The sequence below is a fragment of the Ruditapes philippinarum genome, unplaced genomic scaffold (genome assembly GCF_026571515.1).
Source record: "Ruditapes philippinarum isolate M1 unplaced genomic scaffold, ASM2657151v2 ctg6999_1_1_1_1, whole genome shotgun sequence".
NCBI classification, from domain to species: Eukaryota; Metazoa; Mollusca; class Bivalvia; order Venerida; family Veneridae; genus Ruditapes; species Ruditapes philippinarum.
The window spans coordinates 74,937-99,579 of record NW_026857673.1 but is presented as its reverse complement, the minus strand read 5'-3'; the positions used below and the strand labels follow the sequence as shown (position 1 = coordinate 99,579).

Here is a 24,643-nt window from a genome sequence, read left to right as displayed (position 1 = left end):
TTACTTTACAATGTTTTCAGCTAAATGACACACTTTTCAGGTTGCCATGGAGATAGCTTGTCGGAGATCAAATTCGGAAGAATCGCTGCGGATTGAGAAATGTCGAACACCAAGTAAGTTTGATATTGATTGAATTATATCTTTAGTTTCTGTAAATAAACAATGACCGATAATATGAAGGATCAGATTGGCAAGTGTCCCATTTGTGTTAAAATGCTTAACAAATATTGACAGTTTACAGGGGTGGGTTATTAACCCCGGGGATAGGGTTTAACCCCCAAGTCAATGTGATCAGTTGCCCAGCTTCGGATTCTTAGTTGCCCATCGAGTTTTTCACAAGTGCGCTATTTGTAGTCGCTGATACATGAAAGAAAGAAAGAAAGAAAGAAAGAAAGAAAGAAAGAAAGAAAGAAAGAAAGAAAGAAAGAAAGAAAGAAAGAAACAGCCCCCCCCCCCCCCCCAAAAAAAAAAAATTCCAAAATCTGCTCAAAGGTAAGTCAACGTAAATAATCAAATCTACTCAGCAAATGAGCACTAGCTTTTGTGGCTATAAGTACTGTAGAGAAAATAATTCTGTATTGTGGTCTGATCTCTTTTCTGGACTCAAATAAAATGATATCTAACCCATATGTGATCATTTTGCAATAAACTAATATTTGGCACAAACGCAAACATGCAATGGTGACGTAAGTTTATTTTTATTCCCTTTAAATATATTCCGCAATATTTTTTTATTAACAATAAAAGGCACAATGCGTTCTATAGTATGACCTGTATATATTTATAGAACTGACGAATTACTTCGTAAACGAGTAACTGAAATTCTACTATATCCATGCGTTTATTAATCGATTTTTAATGGGAAATGACTTGGGATTACCCGTAATGTTGATTAATAAACTCGAAGTGATTTTATCAAAAAGGCACGAATTCATAATTGATACCAAGTAGGTTTAAATTATTTTTACTGAATACAATATGTATAAATTTGTCTGTATGTCTCTGATATAGGCGCACAGGTTCTTTAAGTGTCTGGCTGTGTTTATGAATACTACAATACTAGTATATTAAATGTACATGTATATAAAATAGACATACTGTACTGATGAGCCATACCTGTATGCGAAAAATGTTTGGGAATTAAATAAATTTTTCATTGATGAAATTCTAAAACTTAGATGTGAAGTCACTTTTTTCATCTATTCGAAATTCAAAACTCAAAGCACTACAGTACGAATCAGTTAACTCAACATTTAAATCGCATATCTGAACTTAAGTAAAATTGTCGCAGTTTAACCCATTACTTCATGAGCATTTTGTGGAAATGGATGTTTTCATTGAAAAGTCTCCCGTTACAAGTTCAAATTGCTATAATACTATAAAAACTGCTTCAACACTAATCAAACTTGGCACAAATGTTGACTGGACCATTGAAACAACATGCTCAGGCTTAAATTTTCTCTTACCATGGCAACGAGGGGACATCTCAAAATTGCCAAAAATCACTATTTTGCGTTGATTTTTTCCATCAAAATTGATTTGAAAGTGCTGCAACTTCTCAATGGATTGAGATAGAGTCAAATGCTTTTCAGCGTTGGTTACACGTTACCTTATGATCAATCTGGGGTCATTTATATAGCCTCTTGTTACTGGCGATGAGGGGGACTCCGCCCCCCTTCAAATCCCAAACAGAAGGGGCACTTTTTTCACCATTAGAGACAACAAAAAGGGGGGGGGGGTAAAAAGGCGTTAAAAGGCGTGTATATCGACAATGACCGACTTGAAGCATGAAAGGGGAATCACCGATACGATGATTATTTCAGTGATATATGAATTGCTTCCCTTGTATTAATCCTCTTATCCCCCCTTGATTTTCCCGCCAGATGTCACAGAGCATTCATTTTCAACTTCCGGTTTATCGTGTGATCAAATTCGATGTAAATAAATTAACTTATTTGTTTTCTTGTAGCGTTTTTTGCGTTTGGCAACGAGTTCAGTGGGTTGGAAATACTTTAATGTTTTGGATTGTATCAATAATTGGCTAAGGTTGTTCATTTAACCCAGTTGCATTTACATAATTTTGTTTAAAATGGGCGGGTGGGGTAATTGATAGGACATCCATACGCATGATACGCCTCTTACTCATTATTTTAAGCCGTCTCATTGATGCAGAGCCCTTCATAATTTTACGAATAAAATATGATGGTTAGAAGTTTACGCTAATTTGCCTGTCAGTTGAGGGACCCTTGAAATGTAATAACACTGCTCTTTTCCCAGGCTAGTAATCTGGATATTGAACCCCACATTAGCCATGGTTACCATGAATAAGTTACAATTTGCCACAATAATGATTCACCATCATAATTATTCACCACACAACGATTCACAGTGTCTATTCTAGGATTTGAAAAATAGGGGTGATTTTCCCCCCTCTATTTCAAAAAAGGGGGCGATTTTCAAAATCAAAGGGTGCCAATATAAACTGCCAATGTTAAATCGTCTGCATTAAGTTTACACTGAGGGGTTCAACCGATGAAATAATTAAAACGATAATATTTATTTAAGGCAGCAGAAGTTGTCCCCCCTTAATTTTCAAACGAAAACAAATTATTACAGAACTGCCGCGATTGATTATAAAGGGATTGGCAATACAAATAATCGAACTATCTTTCACGTCTAGATCGTAGCCAAGCTAGGAATTGCCTCATTTTTCTTGATTATTTACTACACTAAAATGGCGCCCAACTGTCAGACCTAGCACACTAGTTCCGGTCGATACGGAACATTCCGTTAATTTCCGTCAACTCACGTAACCAGTACCATACGGTACTAAATTATTATAATTAGCTTACAGTTACCTCCCTTCGGTTTTCAGTGTAAATGTAAACAAAACAACCAAATATAATGCGGGATGGAAGTTTTACGGTTTTATTAACTTTTTTTATAGATGCGCGATTTTCACGCACATGATTTTGAATTGTGCGCGATCTGTGAAATACTAGCGTGAATCGCGCGTCCTAGAATAGACACTGGATTCACCACAATGAAATAACAGATTGCCGCAAAAAATAGTTCACCACCATGAGGTTAACTTAATAAAACGCACATATTTATAAAACAATTGTCACACCTTTAATTTTAACAAGCCAGACATATATTAACTTTCTACTTTTAACATCTGTGGTGAATGCAAATTGTTATGTGGTGAATCGTTATTGTGGCAAATTGTTACGATACCATAACAACTGACTGATCATGTAAAATGTAAAAATGTTCAAAATTATTGTCATGATTACCATTTGCGAGAAGTGTACATAATTCAATTATGAATTCATACAGCAATTTATATGGAAATTTGAATAATCAATATGGATTAGCAGCTCTTAAAAATTTATGAGTTTTCAGGGACCAAAAATAATTTTCAGAGGTACATGTATAAAATTTTGTCCTGCCACAAAATATTACTTATTCTACAGAGCGTCAGATCAGCTTTCAGAGGGTAATGGGTAATATCCACGCATCAAAATATTTCCAATGTTTCTAAATTTAATATAAACAACTTACCAACTTGTACTTTCTGTTTTGAGTTTACTTCAACATCAATTGTACATTTTTGAACATTTATCATACATGCTGTTATTTAAAGGTCATTTTTCTTGTGTTTTAATTTCAAACTGTCTTATTTTTTAATTTCACCTCTTTTAGGCAAACTCATTCCTTACAGAGCTTTTGATTCCTAGGTCTAGGTCTGTAGTCTGAAAAATTACTTTTCTTTCTTTCTTTTATTGCTGGGTTCAAGTTAAAATCTCCGAGTCTAAACCAATCATGCTTATTGTCAACAAAATGTAAAGTTTCTCACTTTGTAAATAAGCTCTTTACTTGTTTTTCAAATGATTTTTGGCACTAGAACTATGCTGACACTCAACTACGCTCACAGTCAACACTTGTAAATTGCATGCATAATGCAATGTTGGCCAAAATAGCAAAATTAGGAAGAACATCCTTACGTAGTAATATTATTCTTATACAGAGGTACAATGTATGCAGTAGATTAAGTGTGCACCCTTAATCATACAAAGTAACCTAGGCCATTCTTTATCTAGTTGAGCAGAATCAATCAATTTAGGTCAATTTATAGCATGTTCTTCTATATCATTAGTTAAATTTTCCTCAACAACCTTCACTGTCTTGACTTAACAATAAAATGCTCCTAGCTGAGAAAGAGCTTCGACAAACTCATTACTTGTTTGGCTCTAAAACTTTGCATAATCTTTGCTTATTACTTTTTTTCCATTTTTTTTTATACAAGCCTAAGAGACTCAAAATCATTATCCATATTTTCGTTGTAGCTCATTTTTCCGCACTCAACTAGTGTGCCTCTCCACTTCCAAAATATATTTCTTTGTTTCATTTCAGTTAGTGCTTTATCATCAGCAGAGTCCATGCTCTCCAACTTAGCTAATGTTCCCTGAATTGATTGGTTTACTTCACTAAATAACAGTTTTGTTTTTGTTTCTGCAGTTGACAGCTAAGCTGTTTGTATTCTCTATGAACATCTAATATGAGGGTGCAATCACAAGGGCAACTTTATATGAGTTGAAATATTTGTACAGATCTTTAGCAACTGAGTTCTTTCCTTCAGTAAATGTAGCAAGAGTGCCCACTAGCAATAATGAAATAACACATATACAGCTTCAACAGCATTGTTTAACCCTAATAGAATGGGGTTCTTTTATAGTAAGCTCTGGCTCTGATAAAGTCAAGTGCTCTGAATATTTGTCAGTGTTTTTTTGTCCTTATGCTAGAACTAATTCTACTACTACTACTGTAGTAAATACAAGCTGATAAAATTAATATACTTTTTTAACACTCTAGCGGTCGCATTTTTGCCTCAATCATCATCAAACTTGGTCAGGATGCTTATCGAGTTGATAGCTCGGATGATTTCGAACATGGGTCATCTCGGATGAGAAACTAGGTCACAAGAGCTAAAAATAGAAAAACCTTGTTAACACTCTAGAGGTCACATTTTTGCCTCAATCATCATCAAACTTGGTCAGGATGTTTGTCTAGGTGATAGCTCAGATGAGTTCGAACATGGGTCATCTCGGATGAAAAAGTAGGTCACCGGAGCTAAAAATAGAAAAACCTTGTTAACACTCTAGCGGTCACATTTTTGCATCAATCATCATCAAACTTGGTCAAGATGCTTGTCTAGGTGATAGCTCGGATGAGTTCGAACATGGGTCATCTCGGATGAAAAAGTAGGTCACCGGAGCTAAAAATAGAAAAACCTTGTTAACACTCTAGCGGTCACATTTTTGCATCAATCATCATCAAACTTGGTCAGGATGCTTATCTAGGTGATAGCTCAAATGAGTTCGAACATGGGTCATCTCGGATGAAAAACTAGGTCACCGGAGCTAAAAATAGAAAAACATTGTTAACACTCTAGCGGTCACATTTTTGCATCAATCATCATCAAACTTGGTCAGGATGCTTATCTAGTTGATAGCTCAAATGAGTTCGAACATGGGTCATCTCGGATGAAAAACTAGGTCACCGGAGCTAAAAATAGAAAAACCATGTTAACACTCTAGAGGTCACAATTTTGCCTCAATCATCATCAGACTTGATCAGGATGTTTGTCTAGGTGATAGCTCGGATGAGTTCGAACATGGGTCATCTCGGATGAAAAAGAAGGTCACCGGAGCTAAAAATAGAAAAACCTTGTTAACACTCTAGCGGTCACATTTTTGCATCAATCATCATCAAAGTGCTTGTCTAGGTGATAGCTCGGATGAGTTCGAACTTGGGTCATCTTGGATGAAAAACTAGGTCACAGGAGCTTAAAAATAGAAAAACCTTGTTAACACTCTAGTGGTCACAATTTTGACTCAATTGTCATCAAACTTGGTCAGGAAACTTGTCTAGGTCATTGCTGGGAATAAATCGAACATGGGTATCTCCGATGAAAAACTAGGTCACAGGAGCTAAAAATAGAAAAATCTTGTTAATACTCTAGTGGCTACTATTGTGATCCAAATATTCTGTTAATTGGTCTGAAAGTTTGTTTTGATGATTTCTGAGTCAAGTTCGAACATGGGTCATCTTGGATGAAAAACTAGGTCACACCGCCCAAATATGGAAAAACCTTGTTAACATTCTAGTGGTCACATTTTCGACTCAATTATCATCAAACTTGGTCAGGATGCTTGTCTAGGTAATTGCTTGGATGAGTTCTAAATCGCATGTGAAACTAGGTCACCGGAGCTAAAAATAGAAAAATCTTGTTAACACTCTAGTTGCTACTGTTTTGATCCAAGTATCCTGGAAATTGTTCTGAAAGTTTGCTTTGATGATTTCTAGGTCAAGTTTGAATATGTGTCACCTGGGTAAAAAACTAGGTGGCACTGCTCAAATATGGATAATCCTTGTTAACACTGTAGTGGTCACATTTTTGACTCACCTGTCATGAGACTTGGTCAGAATGCTTGTCTAGGTAATTGTTTGGATGAGTTTGATAAGTCAGGTGAGCGATCTAGGGCCATCATGGCCCTCTTGTTTTTATTCCTACATGACTTGTCACCTTAGGGCAATAACATGAAAAGTGCTTCTAAATTAAATAGCAGTTAATCAGTTATTGCACTGAGGTGAATTAAATTTGTATGCTTTGGAATCATGACGTCTTCGCATACATGTATTTCATATATAGGATACAATAATGTTGTTGAATCAATCTTTGAATTGTAATTTGAATGTAGAATGTAAGGGCATTATATTAATTCATTTATTCATTTTATAATTATAACTTACAAAGCTTTGTGATTATTACAGAGATTTATGTGGAGGAGATAGAGACTAGCTTTGATGCACTGACAATGCCACGTTCTGGCAGCCACTCTGAAGTATTCAACACAAGTACCAATGGTATATCAGGTAGACAGTTATGTAAGTATTAAATTATAGATCACATATTAACATCTACATTACAATGGAGAAGAGTGGATAATTTTACTAGTAGTATGTCTGTATGTATTCAATGCAATGTGGGTCCAAGGCACAAAAGTAGCTTTTACTGCCGAGTATGGACCCCAGACATGTCACAATTCATGCCCTTTAAGGGTTAATTTTGAAGCATTAAGTTGTGATAATTAACCTCCATGCAATTTCCGCGGAATAAGACAAAGGAATTAGATGGTAACTAATGTACAGTAACCTGAGATAATATGAAAAGGAAGTAGCCCCGAAAAGGCTGTTATTGCTAGCAAAGGGCCTGTTGTATGTCTGTCCACAAAGAATGACTATTTCCATGTGCATTGTCTTTGAGCAGGGAGGGTGCATATAGTTTTGTCCTTCAGTCTGTGCTTGAGTCCCAAAAAGAAAGTTGAAACACTGCTGTAATGTTGTTTGGGGTAGACACAGTAATTTTCATTTGTAATATATATTTATTTAGTATGCAAGATCAAAGAACTGTTATAAAACTTAAAGATATGTACCACTTCTATACATAAACCAACTTATAATGAAACCGAGACTTCCAACATTTTCAGTTTTGCCGTTTCTAAGAAAAATATACAGGGGAGAGTGCTCAAAAAAAGTTTTTTTCCAGATTTAACAATAAGTTAATTCCCCTGAACCAAAATTTTAATACATCAGTATACTGGAAATTTTATATTGTTTACTATTTAATATCCCATTTTGCTTTGCATGACCATGAAATTTCCAAATTTGATAAACCTTTTTCCTACAAGTTTTCTTTAATAGGAAAAGATTTATTTAGTTGATTGAAAACAATGTAAACTTCGGACAGATCTCGCAAAGTTTTAGAAATACAGCATTTTAGCCTTTTCAATTTTACTGATCATTTTCTGGCAATTACAGTGCTGATGATGTATCAGGCACACTAAAAAAACAGCATTGTTTAAATTTGTATACTGGTTGGAGAGATAACTCCGACACTAAATCACATATTTTTTGCAATATTTTAATTATCTTCCAGTATATTTTAAATATTGAACCACCTAAACAAAGTTCAGTTCAAAGACTTTACATTACACTACAAAAATTATGTATGGAAATGGAATCTGGTACTTCTTTAAGGGCTTAAATGAGGTATACAAACATAGTCTTTTTTACCCCACAACAGTAGATAAAGTCGACACTTAAATTTTTAAGTAAAAAAAGACTGGAAAATCAGCATCAATAATTTATCTTTACATCTTTATATGGTTTATCTATTTTTTGTAAATATTTAAACAATTTTTTAACAATCTTTCCCAAGTCAGTGGCCTGTGGTCAATACATTTCTAACTACCTTATTGTAATTTTAGTAAAAGAACGTTTTGAAGCAGTTTTTGCCTACAAAAAGTTTAGGTTATTTGAAAAACATTAAAAAGTTTACCAAATTATAATAAAGCATCACATTCTGTCCTGTTCCTATACTATTAGGTGATCATGTGCTTGTTTGTTGAAAAACAAAGCTATAACAATTATACTTATCAAGTGTCGGGGTTATCTATGCGTCGGAGTTATCTCTCTGACCAGTATGTGCATTGTAATAGAGTGGAGACATTATATTTAGATCCTCTGAAATTTACAATAATGATTTTGATTGATTTATTTGATCGTTGATGCGTTAAAAATTGCATGAAAAAAATTAGGGATTACAGATAATTGATAAGACCAGGTATCAACTTCCAATGATATCCATGACATATGTTACCAATAAATCATAACAATCTAATTTCAGGGAAAAAATACTCGTTTCAAGTAATTTTGATTCTTAAAGATTTCAGAGAAAATAGAAACATGCAATTTTGATCGTTATCAAGAGTTATCTACCCTTCAAATGACATTTAATACCATCAGGTCTTGTTTTGTCACATTCATTTAGATGTTGACATGATATTTTTCCTTTAACAGCTGTTACAAGCAATTTAGGGTAATTCTATAAGCTTGTTCTACGTGCAACACAATAGTTTTAAAGGTTTCTTCCCAGATTATTTATAACATAAAAGTTGAATGCCTTTTTTTGTAATGAAAAGGGTATTGATGACTTAAACAATTATAGTTAAGAGAAAAAGAGGGGGAAAAGAGGTTTTCGTATAAAATTATTCAAAGTAATGTTTTTTTTCGTTGACATGTTGTATTGATTCATGTAATAAAACCAGCTAAGTAAGAAACTTATCAAGAACAAAAAAGAAACTTCCTAGGAGAAAAAGATAGTGTGATATCTTGGTATTCATTTCTGTTAGAAATGTTAAGACTTAAATTAAGTACATCTTTGAGCTAATGCTGATTAATTAATTAAGTCTGCAGTGAGAGTGTAGGACAAAAGCCCCCCCGGACGAAAGCCCCCCCCTTCTAAAAATGACAAGGTGGACAAAAGCCCCCCATGAAATTTACACATAGGACAAAAGCCCCCCCTCAAAAATACAGGTAGGACAAAAGCCCCCCCCCCCCAAGTACAGCAAACAGAAGCCCCCTTAGGTTTATAGACCAGACTGATAACTATCTTTTATCACATGCCCAGTGTAATAATCTAGACAAGTATGCGCCTTCCACTTTTATTTCCTTGATAAGCATTTATAAATGATTCTCTGAAAATATTCATTTACATTTGTACTGTACAATATATAATAAACATAAAAACATTCATATCATCAATGAATTATATACGAATTACACAATAAATCAAATTAGAACTTTTGTACCTTTAAATTTAAATCTTAATGTAAATTATCTTTTAAAATAATTGCATTTGACTTGTCTCAATACATCAAGTTCTGGAATTAAACTGACGAGATTCTCAATGACAATGTTTCATGGACTGGGGGTGGGGGGGGGGGGGCTTTTGTCCTACCTGTATTTTTGATGGGGGGGGGGGTTGTCCTATGTGTAAATTTCATGGGGGGGCTTTTGTCCACCTTGTCATTTTTAGATGGGGGGGGGGGGGCTTTCGTCCGGGGGGGGGGGGGGGGGGGCTTTTGTCCGTTATCCCCTGCAGTGATACCCATTATTCAAAATAAACATGATTAGTGCTTTTGTAAGTTAGTCTAAATTTGATTGATCAGAAAGAAAAATCTTTGAATAAGGAATTAAATGATGTTGTTGTTTTTGTTGTTATTGTTGTTTGCATCTTGAGGATTCCTGGGATGAATGTAAGCATCCCGTAAATGCAGTTACCATAAAGATTACTGCTCTGATACTTGCATGAATAAAGTTTAATTAAGTTTGGATTGTCCCATTAAGAAAAACCTAGGTAAAAGTGTATGACAACCAGTTTTACTAAAAGTAGCTGGAAAGTGGTCTGCCTGGTGTCTCTTACACAGGTTTGACTGTACATGTATATCATAATTGTGGCACTGCTGAGGAAATTTAAGATCTTATATAATTTGGATTTAACAAAGAGGGCATGTTAAAATTTATTTTAGAATTTGTTAAAGGTCTGGCCAAATCCTTTGCTTATAAATTGAAATAAAAAATTTGGTGCAATTACTGTCCTAAAAAAATTGTATTAAATGATATAAAATATATCCCACTTTTATGTTTTGTATAGTTTTCTTGCAATTACATCAGTCATGATTGTGTACAAGTTGAGTTTAACAATCATATAAGAATATTCTACTTGCTGAAAATGTAATTTACAATTTGCCAACTTAATACAGTAGGTCAGGTCAAATACAAAATATCATTTATTCTTCGGGAAAAATGGTCAATGACTTTAATTCCTATCATGGTTGAAAATCTGGTATTGGAGATGAAAGTCGCTTAATATGGACGTGTGCCTTTAATTATGATCAGATAAGGTAGATTGAATGAGGCCACCTAATGAGTTAGCTGAGATTTATCACACTAAATGATAAATTCAACTGGTTAAAAGATTGCTAAAACATTGTTGTTATTGTTGTTTTTTTATGGTTCTGTAAATTTGCTAGTTTTCAAATACGAGTATCATACAAAGAATAATGATGTTATAAAGCAGATGCTATTTTCTATGGATTTGTTTTAAATTACCTTTTTCTCCAACAGCTTCTTTTCTTTGAACAGTGAAATGAAAAAGTTCAAGAGAAAAAGTAAGTGGATTTAATACACCTTGCTATAATACATGTATATAGAAATCATATTTACTCAGTTATAGAACAAGCAGACTGGTACCGAATATATATGCATAACACTTGATCCCGGCTTATACATGTATATGTTTTATGCGATTGCAGCACAGTATATACTTAAGCATAAATTAAAAGAAAGCAGTTGATTGGTTGCTTAATTCATCAATGATGGAAGTCTAGAATGAAGGCATAATTGAAGTTGTTGTTTTTCTTTGTAATTCAAAAATTCTATTTTTAGTTTACACAGAATTGATTTTAGTTTGATTGTGTAAGAAGTTGTAAGCTTATAGACAAACTCTCAAATCCGTTCCTAGAACCAACCAGTACTGAGCTATATGTGTTAAGGTTCTTGCTCAAGGAAGCAACGGCTTGCCCCTGAAAAGGTTTGAACCCACCCAGCTAGCAATCCATAGATTACTAGTCTGACACATTAGCCACTTGGCCATGCAGCCACACAAATTCTTTTTTTATAGCTTGATTGTGGAATAGGGGAGGCATTATAATCACATTAGCAGCTCTTGACTTAATTCTATTCTGACATTTTAAGTTTCAGAGCTTAAAAAGCTAAATGTACGAGTCCTAAGGCCAATATTACTTGACTTTGCTTTTGATTAGTTACACTTTAATCAGGAGTATACAGAGCAGGGAATCAACTGAAGCTTTTACTGGCTGCAGAATAAGGCTGGTTCCCATCATACACAATGCCTAAAACCTTACCTTAGATACATGTATATGCATAGCTATCCTTATGTACTCAGACATTAATATGTTGACCACATCCTTTTTACTATGATGGCTTATTTGCGCAATTGTGGCAGGGGAAAAAGGTAAGATGGCACAAATAAGCCTTCACTTTTTCAAATGTAGCAGAGTAAAAAGGTAAAATGGCACATTAGGTTATGATTTTAATGTGGCAGAATAATAAGGTTAAATGGCACAAATCCACCATGACATTAAAGATGTGCAGGTCATTAAAAAATATGGGATAATTAGACAAGAAAGCAAAAATGAAACATGAAAAAGTCTCTTGTAGTGATAACTGTTGTGATATTACTTACATACAATACAAATTTTTGTATTCTATGATGGAAACTATTTCATGTACCTTTCTCAGCATAATCTATGCTATATGGCATTCTATTGATTTTTACGTACGGAGATTATCTTTTAATTACAAATAAAAAGCATATTATTTAAACAGATAACAAGCAATTGATACCTTGGCAACAGCTTTAAGGTTATTTACCAATGCTGATAATAATATTTATTTGTAGGAAAAATAGATGTTCGCCATGATATATGCAGTAATTCAAGTTTTAATGTTTCTATAAACTTCTCCTGTCAGAAACTTAATTAAAGGAATACAGTGTATTATTTGCCAGGGAAATTTCCAAGAATTACAGGGTCCTCTATAAAATTATGTGCTTATTGTTTACTTCAAATGTAACTATGTAAGATCAATCAAACCTATATTATACTTTCTTGGAAGACAATGATTAAAGTTTATTAAGATAAAATGATTTTTATTCCACTCTGAAATTAGAAATACTACAAAATGTGCCATTAAAATAAGGAGGAAAATGAAGAATATAAAAAATATTTATATATTCCAGTAATGGCCAGTAAACTTGTCTTGCTGGCAAATCTATAGTACTGTGAGTGAGAAGGTTACAGTACCAATGTATTGTACGAAAGTGTATATGCAGCTTTCATACCACCAAAAAAGATCATAGCCTATTGGCAGCAATTTTTCTACCCATGCAACCAGTGCAGCAATAATCTGGACAAAACCAGACCTTAGACATTACCAGAACTAAGAGGAAATTTCTAAATATGAAATTTGACTGAATAATATAAACAGTGCAGACCATGATCAGATGGCTGCAGATCTTGGTTTGCACTGGTTGCAGCAGGGTAGAATCAGTTGCACCTAAACAGACTAAGAGTTAAAAGTGAGAGACAACTTTAGTGGTGAAGTGTCTGTACTTCAAATTTAGGAAGTGGGTTCAGGTGTGCACTGGTTCCAGTAAGTACTCAGAAACTCCCATCATATTAGAGCTTGAATAAATATATATGCTTAGGGCCTAGAATAAAATGTTGTTTGTTTCTCCTTTCATTATTCACAAAAATCAACTGCTACCCAAAAAATTTTATTGCCAAACAAAAAACAAAACAAAAATATTTATGTTTTACAAAATTTTGTAGCAGTCTGAGTCTGTCAATTATATTAGAATCACATATGGTACCTGTATTAGGTTTTGCATTTTAGATATGCTGAAAACAGAATGCTTAGCATAAAAACAAGAATCAATATAATTCTGATATGAATGATATACTTTGTAAAATAAAGAAAAAATAAATGAAAAAATGTTATATGCCTTCTAAAGTACCAACCCAAACAAGCTGCTGAAGCCCTTGTAAATATGTTAGAATTTGAGCTTGAGGGACATTTGTACTTGCGAAAAGCTATGTTATATTTTTGTTAATGAACTTACCAAATTAATAATTAATTCAATAACATTTTCATAGCCTTGCTTCAATAAACAGTTTTTAACAGTAACCTACGGTAACATCATATCACTAAAAACATCCATAAAAATTTGCTCCATAAAATTTAACATCCATTAACTTATAAAGCTTTATTAACATGTCTATTTATACATGATTTTTTATTGATTTTTGACGTCTATTTATATCTGATTTTTTATTGATTTTAGACAATCGGTTCTATTCCATATTATGATGTGACCCATATTTATTACTATATTGGTAAACAAATTTTATGAATTCCTTTGATTCAACAAGTTTACAAGTTTAATTACATGGCAGTTCTGAAATATCTGAAATATTTAACGATCTGCTGATAAACTGGTTTAAAAGTTTTACATGTATTATTTGTAGTCTTTGAAGAGTTTAATGCAAATACCACTGTAATGCTTTATTTGCACATTTCTATATGCCACTGTTGATATTTCCTTTCAAGTTTGGATTTTGGATATATTTAATAGTTTATTTCTGAAACAGTGAAAAAGAATTGTTTTGTGGAGATACTGTGCATTCTTTAATATTTGTCTGTCTAGGTTTACATAGATATTAACTTTTTATTGCTATTATTTTAGAATATATATATAATTATTGGTTCAAGTAATAAATTTTGTAGAAGTGAGCATTATAATACTTTCCTGCTTTGAATATTTGAACTTTACTTTATAGATTTTTCTAAGCATCATGTGGATTCATTATACAGTTTTCATTATACAGTTTTATAGAACCATAATGCAAGTCTAGGGTGTATACAGAACATTGGCACTTAACCGGTTTTGGGGAACAAAAAGATTTCTATTTTAAATCCCTTTTTCTTATTTTTCAAAATTTTCTTCAAACCTTTTTAACATTTTCTCAACCCCCCCTTTATAACTATGTTAGCAGCTACTCTTACTGACAAAGCATTCTTTTTTTACAGTGATCATCTTAGAGTAGAATTATATTGTATTTGGAATGAATTAAATTGCTTTAAAACAATCACTAAAAAATCCCTGTCCTGATTAGATATATCCATTGTACTGTTATGTTTTTCCCATCCATCAACATCATCTTCATTCATTTCACCTACAAATTTGTCTGTCTATCCTTCTGTGTGATCACAAAATCATTTAGTGTTTTCCCATAAGTTCCACCATTACCAACCCTGTCATAATTTCCATATTTCCTGCAGTCAGTTTTCCCTTAAGTTCCACCTTAGCACTACCAGAACTGTAAATAATGTTTGTATACCAATTTACTTGACACTAATTAAAACAGAAGGCACAGTTATTCATAAGCAGGCAAAGACATCACCAGAGTTATCTTCCATGAATCATCTTCATTTGAGCCGTGTCATGACAAAACCAACATAATGGGTTTGCGACCAGCATGGATCCAGACCGCGCAGTCTGATCAGGATCCATACTGTTCGCTTATAGACCCTATAACAAATAAAGAAACTGCTAGCGAACAGCATGGATCCTGATCAAACTGCGCTGATGCGCAGGCTGGTCTGGTGCTGGTCGCAAACGCATTACGTTGGTTTTGTCATGACACAGCTCATTTGTATAATTATCACAGTTTTTTTGACACTACACTGATGAGACATTGTGTGTATTTATAAGACAGCCAGCATCATCATTTATATGTCTATCAAATATATTCTGTAGTCAGATTATAAGTTTAACACTTCAAAGTATCCAAAGCAGGAAAAGAGACAGTCTGTATAATAACTGACTTGAATAGAAAATGTCACGTATAGAGAGTTATACCTCGATGGAGAGTGAGGATGATGATGTCTTTTATCCACAAGGTAAGTAACAGTGATTTTTGCAGGCTATATACATTTTACAAGGCTGCCAATTTTCTGCAGCTTGGCAAAATGTGCTGATTTAAACAAACTCTGGGACTGTTTTTGCGGTTTGTATAGGGTGCACTGTATAGTGTGCAAGATGGTTGTGCTATATATAAATTTATACAAGTTTTAACTGCTCTTGCTTGATTTTATAGTTATCTGGATATTTTAAACACTTAGAATTAAAAGTGCCAATAAAGATAGAATGAAAAGTGCCTTCCAATTTAAAGAACATTTGCGAACCATGCTGTTGGAAGTCCTTTAAATTGTTATACAAAAAATGACAAAAATGTCAGGAAAATGAAGTTAAGCCCTTTCTTTATAAATCAGTAAAAGCTTTTAGAGCTTTGGAGGGCTTCACGCCGTGGTCCCTCACTAGGGTTCAATCATGGGGTGGCAAATAAGCTTGACACAGCCCCTTAATCCTCTGTGCAAATTAAAGCTGTCATCAGCATATTCTGACGACCACCCTGATTTCACGGAACCTTGGTAACACTATAGTAAGGACTAAGGTAAAGACAACATATGAAATTTAAATGACCTGAATGGTACTTATTTTTTGTCAGATGCAAAAAATATTCTCAGTTATGTGAAAGATCAGAGTGAAAGAATGAAGAGTACAAGTTCACACAAGTGATGATACTCTCAGATCAGTCACAGGAGATAAAGAATATGATTTTAAATGCTGTAGCAATTATGGTGCCTTCAGCCAATGTGTAAGGGTCATAGGTTAAGGCCAGTAACATGCATAATGACATTGCTATCAATTTACAGTTTCAACTTTTGTTCCCCATTTTTGCTGTGCTGGACAACCTTAAAGATTCTCATTTCAGTTTATTGTTTTGTTACTCATCTTTCAGATGGTTAAAATGACTAAACATTAATGCAGCCTTTTATTCAAACATTTTAAAAGGTTACATCTGCAAAAACCTTGGAATACTTGCTTACTGTAAAATCATTATTATTCGTGGGGCACGAATTTTCGTGCTTTTCGTGGGTAGGTCAATCCACGAATTTAAGATCCGACGAAATTTTATCCCAACAAATACTTCTTACCCTGTCTCTGTTCTATATATTACAAACATGCGTCGGTTCTTTTCCAGCCGATTTTCGTGAAATGGATGTATATACATACAGTACAGATAACCAGGTTAGTGACAGATTAAATCCGTTTGCAATATTTAAGAAACTTGAAAGAAACCTCGATTATATCAGGTACGTATATTAACATACGTACCTGATTATATGTCCTCAATTAACTGTCACAAATGTCGGTCGCATATACACACCTGATCGTTGTTAGAATACTTGACATAATCGAGTAAATATGGGAACCCAGGCAATCCTATAATTAGCGCTTATAAAAAATGTCAGTTTGCTCTTAATAATTAAAGAAAAGTCTTTGAAATTAATGTATGTACGCAAAACTATAAAAAATATACAATTGCTAAAACAGATGAATTGTACATTCGTTTGTCGTTTTTAAATGATCCAGTTTAAATGAATTTTAATCTGTATTTGTGCGAATGCTATTACGTAAACATCAAAGTCTCCACCAACTATTTCTAGATCCACACATACTTGTGTTATTTACTTAGATTAATTTATATGCATGTAAATTTACACAGTCGCTGTGACGTTGCGTGTAGTTACTGTCAAATATGGTAAGACCAATCTGGGACATAAGATATCTTATCTTATGTCCCAGAACCAATTCAGGGTGTAAACTGGTTAAAACGTGTAAGGTGTCGTATAAATTATGCGATGTTTACATCGGCGAATTACAGGGGCAGTGTGTCTAATGGAGGTGCATATCATGTCACATTTATAAATGTGTTAATTGCAGCCAGTTATCGGCAGTAAGTGTGCTATATTAGAGTTATGCCCAGAGGCAAGGATTAAATTTATTGACAAGCGTTGTGTGACACGTAAAGATATGTACATGCTGTAGGCGATTAAGTTAAAGATTACTTTGCATAAGGTTACTAAATTTTTTTACAAGAAAATAAAAATCCACGAATATAAGAACCCACGAAAATGCCCGTTTTGATAAAACCACGAAATTTCATACCCACGAATATAAGTGAATTCGCAGTATCATGGCAAGATGCAGTTGTAAGATACTCTAGGGCTATATATTTTGAAAGCTATATTTTTTGTGTTATACCCCCTTCTTAACTGAGATTTTTTTGTGTCAAAATTAGGTATTGATAGTGGTTGACCTAAAAAGATGAGCGCTTACACCACATGTGGTGTTCTTGTTATTAATTAGGTTTTAATTATTTGCTTTAAACTCCATGAATGGTAAAATGTGCCGAGATGACAATTACGATTATATGACGAGTGCCAGTATTGAAGGCGATGCCGCGCGAAAGAGAGAGAGAAAATGCAATTATTGGTAGACAATCCTTTTTGGTTCTCAGTGAAGTCAATATTGCTATATTGTATACCAGTATGTTTTAAAAGCCCTCATTATTCCATAGTTTTATAATTTCTTTGTTTCTCTCTCTTGATTGGATTTTTGTATCCAGAGTCTTGTTTGGAGTAAATACAAGTGTATAGGATTTCGCGTGTTTTCGTGAAAGAAAACGATCGGCATTCTTTCAGTAGTATATTTGATTAATATTGTTTGTGTGAAAATAAGTCATATCTTTGAATTGATTCAGTAGTAAAATTGAAGTTTATTTGTAAATATTAATTTGAAGCTTAAGATATTGATGAACAGACACATGAACAAAATTCTGTTTGGACTTTTTTACGATTAAGAATTTTTTTTTTTCGGCAGAGCATAATTATAAGTGGCTGGTCTGTCTTTCTTTCTATTGTCCTATCACTTCCTCTTATGGTTTCTCATGATATAAAGCACTTTCATTTATTGTCTGATGTCTGAGTTATTGTGTTTATATTGCTAATACTTAGTTGCATCGGGTTTTTGGTCATTAGGTCAAGGTAACTAATAAGCTTTCCTTTTCGACTTGTCATAGAAAGATAATTTTTGTTAATGACATCTATATATATACAGTAACCCTTGCATTTAGGTTTGGAAGAAGTTATTAAGAAGACATTAAATTTTATTTTCCATGTATCAACTATCAAGCTTCTATTTATGTACAATAATTAAGATATCTTACAGATAAAGGTACCTAGCATTTGTTTATCATAAGTTAAAAGTTTAAGATTATAATTAAGCACCTCATTTATAATGGTCAAGGAAGTTATGTTGCATAAGATATATGTTTAAAAGATATCAGAAAAATAATAACTCATTGATGCTAATATTACAAATTAGAAATTTGATAGTTAGAGAAATGTTTTAATCTATGTAAACAAATATGCTGACTGCCAGATAATGGTAAAAAATGAGCTGTTTATCTTGTCAAATTCACATTTGAATTTAATTCAAGAAAAAAAGTGGTATATGTACAGTTTTTGTTGTTGTTTTTCGAATAGATATGTTCTGAAAGATCAGAATTGGCTGCATTGACAGTAGTGCCATTAAATAAATTATCTCAAGTACGGTAAACAAATGAATAATTTATTTTCTGTATTTTATCTAGGGAAAAATGAAAAACATATGTGTGAATTATATGTTATCAAAGCAAACTTTCAAACATGACATTGAACATTCTATTGTCAAAAATGGGATGGTTATATGTTGATGTGTTATAAATAACTTTTTCATAATTGTATTTGGAATATGGTCGATTTCTGATATTCCAGAACTGTTTTTTCTTCAATATTGAAATAGCATTGGCAATAATTATAGTTTACAGTCTAAAAAAAATTATGTTTTTCCCTGTGGGCTATGATGTCCATTGGAATATTGTCCTAGTGGACTTTGTTGGCAACGCCGGTGAGCGGCTTCGTCTCTAAAAATTATGGAATGCTTTTTATTTTGGCCTATGGAAGGAGCTGTTATTATTAGCAGTTAATGTAATGTTGTGTTGATTAGTTTTATTTGAATCGTAAAAATCAAGTAAACAAATATGTTGTTATATTTGTATTTTAATAACTTTATGTAAAAAGCATGTGCATTGTGATATTATTTTCACGAAATTGCAGGCTCAGTTTAACAGCTTGTTCATCAATGGGATATTGTGCCAGTCAGGGATATTATCCAGTAGGCTATTGTGCCCTAGGGATATTTCACCCAGTGGGATATTTTCCCAGTGGGATAATGTTCCTAGTGGGCTATTGTCCAAAGGGATATTCCTCCAGTGGGCTATTGTTTGTATCCCCAGTTTGTAGAGTACTCAGGTGGTTACAATTAAAGGATACTTTGAAGCAGCTACTGATGGTCAAAGATTTCACTTATTGAATTTTTATGGAGATAAGTAATACTTTCATATGTCACCAGTATAGTCAGGCCAGTTGGCCATTAAATTTGATTTTAACATTTTAGTATCAATTCACTTCAGCTGAAGGTATTTTTATTATCCAAATTCAAATCAGAGCAAATCTACAGTGTTCCATGTTTTTTAAATTCCAATTAGAGAGCAGATCTGTTCTTGTCTGCAGTTTTAGAGCAGATCCATAATGATCAGCTATTCCAAATTCAAAACAGAACAGAACAATAGTGGTCAGCAGTGTTAAATTCCAAAAGGAGTAGAACCATAAAAATAAGGAGTTTTAGATTCAAAATGTAGATTATATTAATAGTGATTGGCAGTTCAGAATTCAAAGAGGAGTAATAGACTCAGATTGAGTGCCTTCAAATCTCTTGCGTCTCACTCATGTAGGTTTAAGCCACGCCAGCCCCTTTTGTATTCTTTATTTGTGAAAAGGATATCCAGCTAGCTCAAGGAACTTCGGTTTTACTCAGGAACCCGTTTGTGTCTAAAATAATGTGCCGAGGGGCACCTGAGGTCTTCTCCATCAGTAAAGCTTGAAAGTCGCCATATGACCTATACTGTTCGACATTAAATCCAACCTTTAAAAAAAATCCAAATTGGTGAGAATAGTTCCAAAATCAAAGAGCTGGAAAAAGGAGTAGATTAATAATGATTATTAGTTCGAAATTCAGAGAGGAGTAGATCCATAGTGATTGCCAGTTTTAAATTCAAAGAGGTGTCGATATAGAATAATTGGCAAATACCAATTTAAAGAGGAGTAGATCCGTAATAATTGGCAGATCCCAATTCAAAGAGGAGTAGATCAATAGTCATCAGCAGTTCCAAATAAAACCAGAATATACAAAGCAAAGCATATCTGTAATGATAGACTGTTTATAGGTCAAAGCAAGTTTATTACACTTATTTATTCAGAGAAGATTAAACAATCTACAAATTAAGTTTGCTAATAATTAAAATTTTTCCAAATTTATCTTAGTTGCTGTTAAGAATGTGTGCATAGCCTGTACGAAAATTCTGAGCCAATTCTGTACAGACTCTGTACCAACTCTGGTTGTTATAGAGGCAGATTTTCATTTTTCTGTACAGAGTTGACACCGACACAGAATTGGACACAGAATCCGCCTAGGAAATTGGTGATTTTCTGTGCAGAATTAAACAGAATCAAAAAATTTTCTGTACAGAAAAATTTTCATACAGATATTTTGCTCTTAGTTATTTATATAAGACAGAATTTCACTACTTAGAAAAAAAATTGAGGCAGAATTTACATTAACACACAGAATTTTAACACTTAGATAAATCTTGAGACAGAATTTAGTTTTCTAGCCAGAATTTCACTCTTGACTTAATCTCAGAGTAGAAGAATATTCTGTAATACCAGGTGTAACCCCCATGTAACCCCTGTTGGTCAATTCAAATCTCTCAGGCCGCCACGTGAGGTTTTATTACACAAAGTGTCTTCATATTGGCAAAGATTATGTTTTGTTTAGTTTATTTTTCTAATGATAAGTTAACAAGTTAGTTGTTGTGAAGTTGTGAAGAGAAATCATGTAGAGACTTGAAATTCTCAGATTTAGGGGCCAAAGAGGAATTATGATGGAATTATAATCAAAACCAGAGGTAAGATTTTGCAATGTTTTCTTTGAATTTTTGGGTATACCTTCCACAATTGATAAAAGAAATTATTTATACATCTTTTAATAGTCTATGGATTATCTATATTAGTTGATTTTACTATGATTTGAGACAGACCACTATGGTCTAATGAGTATAAATGCACTGAGGTCAAAGCTGGGACAGTGAAATTATAAGTACATAAATTGCTTTTTGATAAGTCAAGATCTATTTTTTTAAATTTCCTATCTTGCTCTTTTATGCAGTAAATAGTTTGGCTATTCTATAATTCAATTCATTTAGCTTATAACTCCTGGCAATTGTGTTACTATTTTAAGTTATGTTGCAATTTACATGTGTAAACAATTGTAACACAAGCTTTGGTCAGGGATGATATATGTAAACAGTCAGTGACTTTGATGTTACTCAGGGTGCTATATCACCCCTGCGAAAGCATGTTCATCAATTCATGAATTTTCATGAACAGTTCATGAATATTCATGAACATCTTTCAATTGTTCATCATCTTGGCAGAAATGTTCATGAACAAATATTCATGAACATTCAAGTTCATGAATATGTATGTCTGTTCACGATCATGTTGATGTGTTCATGAACATTTTGGCATCATTCTTGCTCTGTTCATGAACATTTTGGTATGTTCATGAACAAGCTGACAATAATCATGAACTTTAAAAACAAATTTGTCTTTACAATTTTAACCCATGTGAATACTTTTTAGTGTTAGAAAAAAAATTCAGTTCATGAACTCATGAACTGAAAAATTTCAGTTCATGAACTCTCGTGAGTTCATGAACTCACTGATCATCAACAAGAGTTGGCTGACCTTGGTAACACCCATAATGCAAAAGTCAACATGGCCGCCAGAAACAAAGCTCTACATGTGTTTTAACAAACTTTCGGTGCAAACTTACTTAAAAATGGAATAAATAACAATGATTTAGCAAAATGAAGAAAAAGTGATGTATTTACATAATGGACTATATAAAATCTTATGGAAAATTGTGTCAAAGAAATAAATTGAAGAGGAAACTGGCAAGTCGTGAATTCTAATGACAATTCAATTTGTACATAGGGAATCAATGAGCACAGTGTTTAACAAGTTTCATTACCTGTGTAATGGGCTTTTGTGTTTTGTATTTGTACTAAAACACTGTCTATTGTGCATTTTATGGCTGGTACAAATCAGCAGTCTTAGAATTAAATGAAAATTGATTGTGATGTCACATTATTATGACCCCTGGGAGAAGTTTTTGAATTGTTCATGAACATATTCATGAACAATTTCATGAATGTGCATTTGAACAAGTTCATGAATGTGCATGAACAACAAATGAGACTTTTTTTCTTTCATGGACAATTCATGAATCGATATATTCATGAATGTTAATGAACATTATATTCATGAACATGTTCATGAATATCTTGATTCATGAATTGTCCGTGAACGAAAAAAAGTCTCATTTGTTGTTCATGCACATTCATGAACTTGTCCATGAATATGTTCATGAACAGTTCATGAATTATTCATGGAATTCTCGCAGGGGCAGTGCTATAGAAAAAATAGGGATACAATTGTAACTGTTTTATATACACATTGAAATATTTCTTAAATTATGCATATCATTTAATAATAGAATGAACATTATTCAAATTCCTTTTTTTTTTTTACTCTTTAGATTATGTCAGGATGTGTGGTGCAAAGACAGAGACAAGCCAATTCCTGATGACACTGTGCCCTCAACAAGGCTATTACTCATTGGATAGACTTCTCCAGGAAAGAAATGAATAAAAATTGTTAAATGAAATTAATAAATAAAAAATGTTCAAAAGGAAATTGATTTTGTTTTTAGCCAAAAAAAGAAAATCTGTACAGAATATTTTCTGTACAGAATTTTTTCTGTGCAGAATTCCCTTTCAGATATTTTCTATGGACAGGGTTAATTCTGTACAGAATATGAAGAAGCCCAGATTTTTTTCTGCCCAGATTTTTTTTCTGCCCAGAATTTTTTTTTCTGCCCAGATTTTTTTCTGCCCAGAAAATATTCGGCTTAATTTAAATATTTCAGAAAAAATCTGTACAGATTTTGTTCTTTATCCTTATTGCTAAAATCTATTAATAGAATTCTGGTTCAACTTTGTTTCATTTAACCAGATTTTTTTCTGTACAGACTCTGTACAGAGTTTTCAAAATAAAGTCTGTACAGATTCTGTCTGCATTCTGCCCAGACTTTTTCGTACAGGATTACTGCTACAAGAACTGTATGCAAAATTAATAAATGCGTAAAATGTAAAAATTGATTCTAGCGTACTATCTAAGTGAGGTAATAATTAATCGCTGTCCTCTGGGAATATTGTATTAATGTAATAATTAATTATTCAATAGATTGTGGAGCTGATTATTCCCCTGTTATCTTGTCTTGTGAATGTAAAAACAGTCTTAGGAAGGTATTCTGCACCTAAACTATTAACCCTGAAACTAAATTATTGAATTTTTGTAATGGAATCAATGCTCTGCTTTGAATTTGGAACAGTCCATTTGAAATTTGAGGGATTTCAATGTCAAGAAAAGCTTGTAGCCAACAATATAAAGCTTGGTCAGGCTGCACTGTGGGATGTGCAGTGCAGGTTTGCCTGGCTTTAATACTAGTGGCAGGTTATGGGTAACAAACAGATCAGGTTGAAGCCTAACTGATTGCCATGTGCAGCAGGCTTGTCAAGAACATTATTTTGGCAACCCAGAAATAAGTGTTCCTTGGACATGTTTACTGTGCTAAATGGATGTCATAATTATAGATGTATAATATGGCTGGTTTGAAATTTGAGTTTCCTAACTTTTCTGGTGTAAAATTTATTGAGTTTCGATATAAAACTGCTTAAGATATAAGCCAGCAATGTATGATAAGGTATTTTTGAAATAGCTGCACAATATGATCTGGTTCTGTACTGGTGATTTATAATTTATCATTATCACCACTAGCAATAAGCACTCAGAACGAAAAAATATAATCTGCCATATATTGTTTGTAAAGAAAAATATTGCCAGAGAACTGTATGTCAGTTGATTTACTTGGCATAAGTCTTAAGAGTTTGTAGAGAACAAGTGTCTATTGTAGAACATATAATTTAGGAACATTGATTGATTTTACAGTCAAACAGTC

The 24,643-nt window shown here is 33.2% G+C and overlaps 1 protein-coding gene across 7 annotated transcripts in view; it reads left to right on the top strand.

Annotated features, from left to right (window-relative positions):
- The first annotated feature begins 40 nt into the window (after positions 1 to 40).
- LOC132750564 (oxysterol-binding protein-related protein 8-like) overlaps positions 41 to 24,643 on the top strand; it is a 93,775-nt gene continuing 69,172 nt past the window's right edge. For 2 of the 7 annotated variants that reach the window (XM_060740557.1, XM_060740556.1), the window contains exons 1-2: positions 41 to 113; positions 6,838 to 6,951. In XM_060740557.1, the coding sequence (XP_060596540.1) occupies positions 47 to 113; positions 6,838 to 6,951 (181 nt within the window). In that variant the 5' untranslated portion in view covers positions 41 to 46. Of the gene's footprint in view, positions 114 to 1,877; positions 2,047 to 6,837; positions 6,952 to 11,034; positions 11,079 to 15,352; positions 15,454 to 24,643 lie in introns of those variants that run through there. The other 5 variants (XM_060740560.1, XM_060740561.1, XM_060740563.1 and 2 more) reach the window with 5 other exon arrangements.